The sequence below is a fragment of the Pipistrellus kuhlii genome, unplaced genomic scaffold (assembly GCF_014108245.1).
Source record: "Pipistrellus kuhlii isolate mPipKuh1 unplaced genomic scaffold, mPipKuh1.p scaffold_m20_p_1, whole genome shotgun sequence".
NCBI lineage: Eukaryota > Metazoa > Chordata > Mammalia > Chiroptera > Vespertilionidae > Pipistrellus > Pipistrellus kuhlii.
The window spans coordinates 1,335,740-1,349,142 of record NW_023425404.1 but is presented as its reverse complement, the minus strand read 5'-3'; the positions used below and the strand labels follow the sequence as shown (position 1 = coordinate 1,349,142).

Here is a 13,403-nt window from a genome sequence, read left to right as displayed (position 1 = left end):
CAGTGCAACAAGGGAACAGACAGAAATAACTGCAAAGCAGATTCTACGAGGCACCTGGGCACTCACAGCACAGCTCATCCCCGCTGCCCAGGCTGTCACTGGAACTCGGGGCTGAGGGCTGGGCTCTGGCTTCTGCAGCAGGCGCCTGGAGCCCTCTCCGAGGGCCCCACCTGGTCCTTCCCGAGGCTTCTTCCCCAGGCAAACCTCCTGGGGCCTCTCAACAGTCCACCTTCTCCAACCAACCCAGCCAACCCCGCCAGCAGCCATCGGATCCTGCCCATTTTCCAAACACACTCACAGTGGCCTCCCACCTGATTGTGTCCGAGGGCTTGCCTCACAGGGTAACACAGGGAATCCCTGACATCTGACTTTTTCCTGACCACCCAACGGCAGCTTCATCTGGCTCAAGCTAATGTTCTCACGGCACCTACCGGCACCTTCCATGTATCTACGGTGCCAGGTGTGCTTCACAAGAGGACACTGGCACGCCTGGGCCTTCTGGTGGTTCTTCCTGTGGGACCCAGTGCACACCCCAGTCCCTTTCCCTCTCTGAACGGTGCCCGCCAGGAGCCCTTCCGCCGTCAGCATCCGAAGAGTCCCTGGAGCCCCTGGCGCAGTTTCAGGCCAAGGTGAGTGGCTGTGCTTTCTCAAAGCCCTTACCCCAGCCAAAAACCCCTGAAAAATTACACATTCCAAAATGGAAACCACTCTGGATATTAAGTTGCTAAAGCCAATATTATTTGTATAGAACAAACACTTTCTACAAAACACGAACATACTTTTCACTTACTTAAATTTTAGGTCTCTAAGAACAGGTTTCCATGAGTATTCTAAACCTTTAACCAGATAGGATGAATTTCCACTCTTGAAAATGGAGGAACGTTATAGACTGATTCCCTGGGCAATCTGGAGGTCTTGCTAATATTTCTGGCATTTATCTTACAGGTGTGCATAGGCTCTCCTTCTAAAATTTGTCTTTTTAAAAAATTTTCAGAGGAAGAGGAAGAGGAAGATAGATAGATAGATAGATAGAGAGAGAGAGAGAGAGAGAAACAATGATGTGAGAAAAAAAACATCGATCTGCTGCCTCCTACATGCCCCGCAACGGGAATTGAGCCTGCAACCTGGGCGTGTGCCCCGACAGGGAATCAAACTGGCGACCTTTTGGTGCATGGGATGACACCCAACCAATGGAGCCAAGCCTGCCAGGTGCATACGGCTCTGGTTACTAATTTTTATAAAAGGTGGGGAGGGAGATAACATTAAAACCAGTGCTGTTTCTTACCATATTTAATTGTGACATTAGGCTTAACCAGACCAAGAACTCCTACCTGTTCCTTAGTCAGATTTCAGATAACAGAACATCTAAAGCAGGAGACTCAGCAAATATTTTCAAAGCATGAAACCGGTTACCACGTGATACTACAGCTAATTACCATAAATGGCTTGGTTGATGAGTTCTCTATAAGAAGAGTGGCTAACATTTATGTTACTTGATTTATATGCTCTGATTTCATGACTTTCTATAAAGCTACAAGGCAGTGTGGTATTGGCCTATGTATAGTCATTGAAAACAATGCAACAAACTGGATTCCACATCTAGATCCACATACATGTGGTGAACTGGAGTTTTTTGTTTTCTAAATGTGATTTTTATTGATTTCAGAGAGGAAGAGGTAGAAGAAAACATCAATGATGAGAGATAATCATCAATTGGCTGCCACCTGCACACCCCCTCTTAGGGATAGAGCACACAACCTGGGCATATGCCCTGACCGGGAATCGAACCATGACCTCCTGGTTCACAGGTTGACACTGAACCTCTGAGCCAGACTGGTCAACTAGTTTTTGACAAAGCACCAAGACAACACCATGGGGGAAAGGAGAATCAGAACAATCGAAGAGCCTTTTGTGGAAAAAGATAACTTTGATCTTAACCTCTTACCATACGTGAAAGTTATTTAGAAACGAACCATAAACCTAAATGTAAGAACTATATCCTATGACTTCGAGAAGAAAATATAGGGAAAAATACTAAGAGTTCTCAAGGAAAGACATGCAAAACCAGCAGAACTCTGGGTTTTGCAGACAGAGAGAACGGGTTTCATAATATTTTGCTGTATGGCACGGATAACCACAGATGCAGACTAATTCTGATAATACTGCCTAATACCTCATCAAGAGCAGGAGTCTGACAGAACAGACCACCCGATAAATACTTTTAGAGCCTGCACAGTTAGCATTCTTGACAGTAAAAATTATTCCAGTTCCATAGAACAGATCATAGCAATTAATACATTCAATCTTTTACAAGTACCTGCCTATGTATTAGGCGAAGAGGAGAGCGGGACTGCAGTTTAAGTGGGACGGAAAGAGAATTAGAGGCAATGAAAGTACACTAAGACATGAAAGAAGGAGACACCTAATCCAGAGTAAGGGGTATCTGGGAAGACTTCCTGTAGGTGGAGGAATAACACATACAAGGTCTGGGAGTGATAAAAAGCACATTGTGCGCAAAAATGAAAAAGTAATTTTGCTCAAGCAGCCAGTTCTGGCAGGAATGGATTTTATCCCCCAGATCCTGTGAAACCCATCACAGTGTCCCGAGGAGGAGGGTGGTCTTAGAGACAGATTCTGGTGCCGGACAACTTTGGGTATGCACAACCCATCTCTGCCATTTACTGCCCGTGTCCCTGAAAAAACCACTTAGGACGGGGCCAAAATTTGGTATTTATCTCACAGAGTATCTGGAGATTTAACTGAGTTAATACAGACACCGTTATTTAGAAAATCACGGGTTATCAGTATTATTGTCATCACCAACACCCAGAGAGCGATCCTGAAGCGACCGACTGTGAGCAGAAAGCCCGGTAAGAGCAAAACAAGTCCTGGACGATGGCTCAGTTGGTGGCAGCATCGTCCTGTACACCACAAGGCTGTGGGTTCAATTCCTGGTCAGGGCACATACTGGATTGTGGGTCCCCTCCTTGGCTGGGGCATGTATGGAGGCAATCGATGGATGTTTCTCTCTCACATCAATGTTCTCTCTCTCTCTCTCTCTCAAATCAATGAAAACATATCTTCAGGATGGGGATAAAAACACACACATACCCACAACAAAAAATCTCTAAAATGAAAGAGCAACAACTCTCTTATGTGGCTTCTGTCCCCTGTCCATATCCTGTCACCTAGGGACAAGGACTGGGGAGCCTGGAACGAAGAGAGAGCAGGTGGGGAGCCTCTCGGGCACTCGGGCGTAACCACTGAATCACCTGCCAGTTGAAGGAGAGAAAAGAAGCCCCCAGAACGGTGCCCGTGCCCAGAATCCTCTGTCCGAGTGTCCAGGCCTTGAGGCACTAGGGGCACACCCAACAGGGAGGGAACTAAGAAAGCTGCTTCATGGATGAAGGGTCCCGCATCGGCAGGTGGACACTCTGGGCAGCAGGGCCTCCGCCCAAAGTCTTGTCCCAGCACGAGTTCTGTGGCCTCGGGCAAGTGCCTCACTCTTTCTGAGCCTCAGTTTCCCCATTGCAAACATGCTCAAACATGCCTCACGGGACTGTTCTGAGGATTAAGTAAGACAAGTTACATAAATGGCTTAGCTCCGAGGCTGGCCCATCCTATAATCGCCTCGTCCCGCCATCCCATCTCACCTCTTTCACATCCTCTTATCAATGATCTGTAAGGCCCAGGGCCTGCCCAGGTCAGGACAGGGGACATCCGGTCAGCCTCTCATGCTGTTTGTAGTCACCCCCTCCTCTGCATGCACCTCTTAAAACATCCCCCTGTTTAATAAACCTCGTTCGCTTCAAAGAGAATCTCGGGACACAGCTACCCAGCAGCATCAAAAGACTTCCCCTGAGCTACTTCCTGAACCTCCCGGGACTCCTGGCACGGAAGCCGGGCTCTCTGAGTCCTGAGCTCATTCGCAAATGAGCTGCAACGGATCGCGGTGGCCCCTGCCAACCCCGGCATCGCCCAGTCCCCGTCCCTGGCAGGCTCCTGGCGGCCGGATGGCGGATCTGTTCCCATTTGCTCTCTGACTGCCAGCGACCAGCTGTGACACAGAACTGTTCCCCATCGCTTCTCCTTTCTGTCCCCATCCCCGGTGTCAGGAACACAGCTTCTGAAGATGGATCCCAGGCAGGTTAAGGTCAAGGTGAGAGAAAGGCGTCTGGAGGCCCGTGTTTGATTCTGGGATCCTAAAGGAGCACGAGGCCCAATCCTCAGCGCTCTCTCTCTCTCTCTCTCTCTCTCTCTCTCTCTCAGCACGTCTAGCTTTCTGTTCCTTTTACTCTGTGTTTCCCTCAAAGTCCATCAAAACACGTAAAGCCCTTTCTGGCCAGTGCACCCGCCCGGTGACCTGGGGAAGAGGCTGCCGCTGGAGAAGAGGAAATAGAAAATGGACATTTAAAATCACCGGGAATGGCCAGCTTGGATCCATGGTTCTCGCTGGAGGAGACAGGCTCCAGCACCACCCCTTTCGCTACATCGTTCGTCGTTTACGGGTGAGAAGACGCACGCACCTGGAGACTCTCAAGCTACGGGACCCGGGTGCCAACGACATCAGTACCTGGGCCGATCCGCCCCTTTCTCTTACCTTAACAGACTGGCTCTGAACTGTCTGATTTTTATTTATTTATTTATTTTATAATTCTTTAAAATATATTTTATTGATTTTTTTTACAGAGAGGAAGAGAGAGGGATAGAGAGTTAGATGAGAGAATCATCGATCAGCTGCCTCTTGCACACCCCCCACCGAGGATGTGCCCGCAACCAATGTACATGCCCCTGACTGGAATCGAACCTGGGACCTTTCAGTCCGCAGGCCGATGCTCTAACCACTGAGCCAAACCGGTTTCACCTGAACTTCCTTATTTTTAACCAGCAGGAAAGCAACGCTCACACCCAAATGAGAGGACATCAAACAGCAGCATGTGGAATGTGATCATCTTGATTAAAAAAAAAAAAAAAAAAAAGTATGTGGCACAAGACAGATTCCCTCCAAGCTGCCCCCTACCACCCCCACTTCCTGGTCCCCCTGATGCTTAGCTTCCTTGGCTCTCACAGCTTCTAAAATTAACCTGCGCTCCCGCTGCCGCCTTTGGAGGGCAGCCCTGGCGAATGCTGCCCCCCGAGGCCACAAGCCGAGCGGCCAGGTGATCACAGTCCTCCCTTTTCCGGGAGCCTCCACCTGCTCACTTGGAAGGAAGGACGTGGGGAGGAGCCTGCGAGGGGTGCTGACTTCCTGGCTGTCTCTCTTTCCCGGTGCCCGGTATGTTCCGGCTCCAAGCAGGGAGCTGGAGGCACCGCATGGCTGTTGTGTTTATTCTCTGGACTTCCTCTCTGGGAACGTTCCCACCGGGATTAGGTAAGGCTGTGAAGATGAGTAACGGTGACCTGATTCCTGGCTTCCAACAGTTCCCCAAGCCGAGTTCCAGGTGACTCACGGGGCTTGTCAAGGGGCAGCCATGCTGGGGCTTAGCAGACTCTAGGAGCTGGGGTTAGTCCACAGAGCCATTTTGGGGTGATGTTTGGATGGGTTTGCCTAGAACAATGGCTGGCAACTCACAGCTCTCGAGCCACATGCGGCTCTTTGGCCCCTTGAGTATGGCTCTTCCACAAAATACCACGGCCTGCAGGAGTCTATTTGGAAATTTGGAAGAAGTGGCACTAGAAGAAGTTTAATTTTAAAAAATGTGGCTCTCAAAAAGAAATTTCAATCGCTGTACTGTTGATATTTGGCTCTGTGGACTAATGAGTTTGCCGACCACTGAGCTAGAAGCATAACCCAGAGGGGAAGAGATGGTGCTGCAGCAATGTTCTGCCCTGATTTTGGGGGAAGGCGAGTCCTCTCGAGTATCCTATCCGGCATGGGAGACAGCGCAGCCTCCCTGCAGAATGTTACCCAGGCTGCCAACTGGCAACGCACGAAAAAGACAGTGTCACCGCTGGTGTTGCTGGCGGGAACGGCCCACGAGGCCATGGTGGGGCCTGAGGTGTTAATGAGCGGCATGGCTGTCTCCTTGGAAGGGAAGCACCCGGCTGCAATGAGAGGCCGAGGGACCCATGGGCGTCCAGCACCCGGAGCTCCCTGGGGCAGTGAGGGACTCCCCAGAGTTCAAGGGCTTGCTGGCTGGGCTCTCCTTCTCCAGCTTCTTGAGTCATTTGCTTTCTATGACCTACCCACCTCAGGCGCTGGGCCGTGGCCTGTCTGCCAGCCCCGAGCTGGCTTTGCAGGTGCCGAGCAAGGGCAGGACGAGAGACAACACGCTAAGTGGCTGCTGTCTGGTGACCTGCATGCAGTGGCTATAAGGGGCAATGAGAAAGGGAAAGGCTTTCAGGCTGCCCAGGCCACCTGGTACGGCTGGGAGTGACAGCAGCAGACAGACCATGCTGGTGGCCGCGTTCGCACAGGAGCACTGGACAGTGAGGAGGTAAAAACAAGAGGTTATAGATACTGGCACACGAAGAGGCTCCATAAACAGAGCCGGCCCAGACCAGCCTGGGGAGACTGCAGGCAGGTGTGTGCAGGCAGGAGCCCCACTCCCCAATGGGCAGTGGCAGGACCTCCCTCACACTGCTCTACCCTGACCCCTAGGGGACACTCCGGGGCCAGAGGGACAGGAAGCTGGCACCCCACCCGCTGCCCAGACTTCCGATTATTCCTCTGCTGCTCCTTCCTTGGCTCCTGTGGGCATCGTGGCTCCTCCTTCCGGGCCCCGGAGTCCCTGTGTGGTATGAGGCCTCCATGAAGGTGTGCTGGGCGTCTCACAGTGGAAAGAGAGAGGCAGGGAAGCCTCTGAAAATGAGCAGAGAGCCAACACATGGACGCTGAGCTCTGAAAACTCAAATTCAGCATTTCAAGGTGAGGCTATGGCTATCTTGGGGAAAAAATAACTATTTACAGCTTGAGGGTTATAGTGAAAGAGAGGGGACAAGTTCATTAAGTCACGAAAACATTAAAAGCCATTCACTTGCCAACCAATAAAGAAAGAAGCCTTTTTCCTGCTCTTCCTGTGGGGCCTGAGGGAAGCTTCGGAGGACCTGCCAATGGCCAGCCCCGTGCCTTTTCCCTCTTCACCTCATTCCTCCAGTTCAGCAGACGCATTTGTTTTAAACCAATGACCAGTGGCGGGGTGCTAAGGAAGGTGCCAGAAGTTCACAGCTCCGGTGAAGTCAGCATGTGTCCCCCGTGAGGAGTTATGTGACTTGATCTCAGAAACCATTTCAGGCCGTCACTCGGCTGCAGTGCGGTCTGTACTCTTCCTGCAACGTCCTCTGAGAATGGAGGTGTTTTGTGCTAACACTCTCCTGTAACCTCACCCATCTGCTCAAAAGCCACACTACAGGTCAACTGCCGGTGACAGGAGTGTGCCAGTTACCCACGCCCTGGCCAGTGTGTCTGCTGCTCGGAGGAGGGGGCAGCCTGGCTAACAGTCCGAGTTTAGCAAAGAGAGACTGAGAGTTCTGGGCCTTCAACGGCAGGAACGGGCGGCCCCTGATGGAGGGCAAGTCCTTCCTGAGAAAGCTGGGCTATATATTTTGAATCTTTAAAAAAAACAAACAAACAAAAAAAAAACCACAGGAACAAGTAAGAAAGGATGGAGTCCAACTTCCTCAAGCTGGTGGCAGGCTGTGAACAGTGCAGGGCTGGGAAGGGCAGCCGGGGACGCCCCAGTGGCCCACTCATAACCGAGGCCGCCTGCTGCGAGTCTGAGGCCGGAGGCTCTTCTGCGGGGAGCACTACTGACTCCAAAAGTGGGGGAGTCCCTCTGCTCAGGAGGCCACGCGATCCCTCGAGAGCCAGAGCCCCAGCAGCGGTGAGGGCCCGGCCATAAGAACGAGCCAGGTGGGCGCCAGCTCCCGGTGTCCCGGCCCGGTCTGCATTCACCCTGTCACCTCCACGCCTGCGTCTCCCCAGCAGGAGGCTGCGGCGCAGCCATGTCCTGCCCACGAGCTGAGCAGACCCTGGCGGACCAGCCGGCTGTCCGCTCGGCAGGTTTCTGGCTGGGGGGCGGGACGTGGGCAGAGGAACTCATCTCAAGCCAGAAGGGCCACGGTACAGACATCTCCGAGCAAGGCCATTTTTCATCCCTTGGTAAGGTCTTTCTAAGACCAGGGCAGTCTAGCTCCAGATGTAGGGGACAGGGGGGAAAAAAACACACGTAAGGAGGTGGATAGAAAGAAGCTCAAAGAAGAAGAGTTGTCTCCAGCCTAATATTGCTCAACGACCAGCGGGAGGTGAGGACAGGAGCTCCGGCTGGCTAATCAGGCCTGCCCTCCTGCCCTCGGCACCCGGAAAGGCTGGTGCCGATGACTCCGGGGCGCCACGGGGGACCCATTTCAAGGCTCATCCAAGCTCCTGCATGACACCCACCCCAGCCAGACGACCCTCTCCTCTCTCTCCACCTACACGATGGCAGCCTGCTATTAATGAGATCCCAAAGGGAGAAGGGGTTTCTAAAAATGGGTACCGCTCAGCGGCAGGCCTGCTCAGCTGGCCCCGCGGAGCGTCTCCGTCTCCGTCTCCGTCTCCGGCAGAGGGTCCCTGAGGGCGCAGAGAGGGCCGCTCCGCTGGGACTCATTACAGGCCCCGCTTCCCTTCCCCCGAGCCCGGAGCTCTGCAATGCCCTGTGCGGAGACACGCCTACGCCTCCATTCACGCGTGTGCACATGCGTGTGCGTGTCATCACGCACGAAGGTCGTCTTAAGTGACTCTACGGGGAGGTTCTACCGGAGCATTAGTTCTCCCTACGGCCTGGTGTGTACACGAGAGGGTTAAGTTCACAAACTATGGCGCTGAAGGCTATAGAAATAGCTACTCACAACCTGCTTGTATCTCAGGGGGAGTATTCAAAAGCATCATGGCACTGGCAGCATCAATGTCAGGATCTGGAAAAGTCAACCAATAAATAACATTATTTACAACGGGGCCGGTGTGCGGGCGTGGCTGTTCCCCCTGCACGTCAGCTTATGAATGCAACAGAGAGAGAAAGAAAGGGGGGGAGGGGGGGAAAAGCCCAGAAACTGGATGAGCTAGCTCCCCAAGGTGACTTGCTTCCCACTTGGATTGGAGAGGGAGAAAGAAAGGTGTTCTAGAAAGAGATGGAAGGGGCAGGTCCCTATGTTTTTAAAACAGAGCATGTTCTCTCTTCTCCTTTTGCTACTTTCAGGATTTGCACTGTATGTTCCTGATGACGGGGCTGATCCACACACCCCAACAGCTTGTTCCCTGGGTGCGGGTGCAGGAGAGTGGGGCGACAACAGGAAGTTCAGCCACAGGAATCTTGAATGAACTGGGGAGGGTCACAGCACCAGGAAGAGAACATACACCTGCATCTAGTCCAGTGCACACACGATGACTGGTCATTTCCACTCATCAACAGAATATAACTTGCATTTATGAGAGAGAGAGAGAGAGAGAGAGAGAGAGAGAGAGAGGGAGAGAGAGAGAGATATGTGTGTGTGTGTGTATGTATGTATACAGCAGCGGTGAAGGCACTGAAAACACACACACTTAAAAACATGTATTAAAAAAAATCAAAGTTTTGATGTTGAGGGCACAATGTCTGTCCCAGGATTGTTTTTAATATGGGACCAAAAAAAAAAAAAAAAGCTCATCACTTCATTGCTGTAATTCTTAATAGGTTTCTGAATCCTGACTGATCCACCAGTCGACAGATGGCAGGTTATCCGGAGACAGAGAAAAAAATATTATCCTTTTATAACTAAATTCATTTTCCTCTGAGAAGCAGCGGTGCTGCTGCTATGGAAATGAAAGTCACCATGGCAACAGTAAACAACCCCCAAGAATGGTCAGTGAATAGGCTGAAAAGAACATCTGCCCCAGCCCAGCGTCCCAGCTGCCCGGGGGCGAGGTTCGCTAATGGTGCCGGGGTGGCACCGAGTGACAGAAGCCGCCAACGGCCCAGTAAGCGAAGTGTGCGACTGAAGATGACATCAGAGCGCTTGTCCTTGCAGATCGCTGCCTCTGTGTCTGCGGAACCCAATGACGAGTGGGGGGTTAGGGGGTGGAGGAGAGCGGGGACCGCACCTGTCAGTGTTTGTACAAAGGACACACCAAAGAATTCCATTTACTACTAATGGCTCCATGGCACTTTATTTGGGGCATTATGCTAGAAAATGACTTTTTTTTAATTTAAAAAAAAACTGTTTATAATGTACATTTTTCATATTTTATAGGTGCAGTTTAATTCCAAGGGAGCAATGGGAAGCAGTAGAAAGCCCCACAAGTGATTAATAACAGAGATGATGGTGGTTCCAGAAGACAATGTCTCAAAAGGGGAAAAAACAAACAAACAAACAAAAAAAACACAAAAAAAAAACACTAAAGGAGCTTTTACTCTGCAAGCCCTTTTCTATTTTGTCTGCGGGAGGCCCGTTACTTACACTCCATAATGGAGTAAGAGTTTATCTCAATAGGCACATTGCATGAGAGTCAGGTAAATGAACTTGTTTAGCAATTCCTGGGGTGAAATTCCTAAAACAGTCATGGGTCCCACGGATCTTAAAATATCTATCAGCTGAAGGATGAACTGAAAAACGTACACAGTTCCACTCTCGGCTCCCAGGGGTCCCGCTGCCCCGCCCTCTTGATTTCCCACAGGGCCAGTGGCCAAGACGCGGAATTTGTAGTTTCGGGGTATTGCTGGCACCCCACAAACCATGGGGGCTGACACTTCCCCTTTCTGCTCCCTCTTTCTGGAAAGGGCCCTGCAGAGCTGAGAACACACACCTGTTTGTTCTCAGCAAGGCAGGCTCTGTGCCACCTGTGAGAATGCCAGTGCCGCGCGCAGCAGACCACAGTGTGCCCTCCCCGTGTCCCCGCCTCCCCAGGTGACTCTTAACCCGGAGCTTTCCTGAGCCACCGGGCGTTCCGAAGGGGGCAGAACAAGAGCAAAACACAGGTAAAGGAGCCAGGATTGATTTTGCCAGGAAATGAAAGAAAGCACTTCATATCCTTCAACGTCACCGTGGGCCTCAGGAGGAAGGTGCAAAAGGTATAATGAAATAAACAAGAAAGAAGGAAGAGAAAGAGGCCTTCAGCGAAAAGAACATGATCGACACTCCCATGAATTTCGCAGAACCTAAAGGACCACATGGGGAGTATTTCAGACCCACGTAATACCCTCCCACGACCCCACCCAAGCCAAATGTGAACACGCGAACGAGGCAACAACGACGCTTTAGGACAAGTCCCCCGATCCTTCCTTCCATCCAGACTTGCCATGCCCTTGGCCTCCAGGCCCAGAGCCCAGTCTTCCCAGGAGCTCATTCATAATCAATCCCCACAGCCCCACTGCATCCTGGACAGGTCAGTTCCTGGGGGACTTACGCTTTCATACAGAAGCTATGCACAGAACGGAATGTTGGGCAAGGCACACAGGATGCCCAGCCCCCCAACTGGTTGGCAGGCGGATTGGCAAACTTCTCGAGAACGGCACGCGGTCGGAGAAAACGTGCTTATGTATTTACACAGTGTGTGTGCCCTGGCACAGTGGCAGCCCTCCCGGGGACACCGCGAAGCCAGCCTTGGTGTGTAGCTTATAGAGTTCCGGTCAATTCCACTCCAGTGCTAGCATGGCCATCACGAAGACACAGCACACAGCCGAGAGGCAGATTTCCATCACCCCAAAGTTCCCTGAGCCCCTGGGGGGCAGACATCCCTACCCTTGCCCTGGGCAGCTACTAGACTGGCGTTGGTATTCATTCATGATGTGGATGAATTCCTGATGACTGCTACTACTGAGTGGTATTCCACTGTGTGGCTAAGCTCCAATTGGTTTATCTGTCCACCTGCAGGTGGACATTTGTATTGCTTCCAGTTTGGGATTAAAAAAAAAAAAAAAAAAAGCTGCTACGAACTTTTGTACCAATCGTTTATGAACACATGTTTTCATTTCCCTTGCGTAATTTCTGGTAAGTCAATGTTTAACTTTTTAGGGCAATGATTTTCAGCCAGAGTGCTGCAGAATTTTTAAAACATGCAATACTTGACTATTTAGTCAGGGGCACTGACCTCTTTTCCCTTAGACTGCCAAATTAAAAAATTTTTTAAAAAACCGTCTGGTGTCAATGCCCTGTCTTGAACCATATATATATATATATATATATATATATATATGTCATATAATAAAGCAGAATCTTATTGGGTACATCGCATAATAAAGTTGCATCTGATTGGTTAATTTTTGGAACCAGAAGTCCTTATACACAAGTACTAGAGGCCCGGTGCATGAAATTAATGCACAGAAGGGTCCCTAGGCCTGGCCGGTGATCAGAGCCGATCTGCGACTGGTGGGCCCACGTTGGAAGGCTGGCCTGGTGCCGCCTGCCGGCCGCCCACCCGCCTGCCGGCCGCCCACCCCCCTCCTCTGCCCACTGCCATGGTTCAATCAATTTGCATATTAGGCTTTTATTATACAGGATAGGCACCTGGTTTTTGAAAACATCACTTTGGAGCAAAAAGAGTAGGTGATTACTCTCATCAACTTTTTAAAAGTAAATCAATCAAAGGTATATCTAATTTCGTCAATCTGGCAAAAAATATATTTTTGGGGTGTGATGCAGAATTTTAGTAATTAGTTTATGTGTGTCCTGGGATGAAGAAGGTTGACAATCACTGTTCTAGGGACTGACAGGCTCTTTTTTTCCTAAGAGGCACCATGTGCGAGAGATCCAGTTGCTCCACATTTTTGTCATTAGATGTAATTGCCAATATTTTTAATTTTAGCCCTTCTTGTAGATGTGTAGTGGTATTTCATGGCGGTTTTAATGCTGAGCACCCTTTCATGTACTTACTAGCAGTGGTCATTTGTGTACTAACTAGTCTCTTCTTTTGAGAAGAGCCTGTTCAAGTTTGTGCCCATTCTTTAAACTGAACTGCTCAACTTCTTCCCATTAGAAGGTCTCCTTGGACCTTCCAGAGAGAAGTCCTTTGTGAGGTAGTTTTTCCCAGTCCATGTCTTGGGTGTTCAGTTTCTTATTAGTGCCTTTGAATAAGCAGAAGTTTTTAATCGCTGGGAAGTCCAATTTGTCCATTTTTTATGAGTCCCAACTAAGAAAACTTGGCTGACTCCCAGAATTGCGGTATCTTTTATTCTCTTTGTTAGTATGTCAAATATAATGTTATCTTGGTTCAACACCCAGACTTATAGGCAAATGAAAAAGCAAGTAACCAACCAGATCCCTGCCTTTACCCGGTGAAAACGGGCTAAGCACAGAACTGCCAGAATTGTACAGACCAACACCAGAGGGTCCTTACTAGCTGCAGGATGGCGGGGGACATCAGGCAACCCAAGAGAAGTTGGTCAGGCCCGTTTCTATGGAAAGAAGTCCTTGACCACCCGATAGCGAGCTGTGGTAGGACCCATCCCCCT

General features: G+C 50.4%; 1 protein-coding gene across 7 annotated transcripts in view; it reads right to left on the bottom strand.

Annotated features, from left to right (window-relative positions):
• FOXN3 (forkhead box N3) overlaps nucleotides 1-13,403 on the bottom strand; it is a 346,858-nt gene that overhangs the window by 13,511 nt on the left and 319,944 nt on the right. For 5 of the 7 annotated variants that reach the window (XM_045573555.1, XM_045573490.1, XM_036429153.2 and 2 more), the window contains one exon: nucleotides 8,830-8,895. The exons of 1 other annotated variant lie outside the window; for it this stretch is intronic. In XM_045573555.1, coding sequence (XP_045429511.1) covers nucleotides 8,830-8,895 — 66 coding nt within the window. The remainder of the gene's footprint in view (nucleotides 1-8,829; nucleotides 8,896-13,403) is intronic. One more of the 7 variants, XM_045573597.1, reaches the window with a different exon arrangement.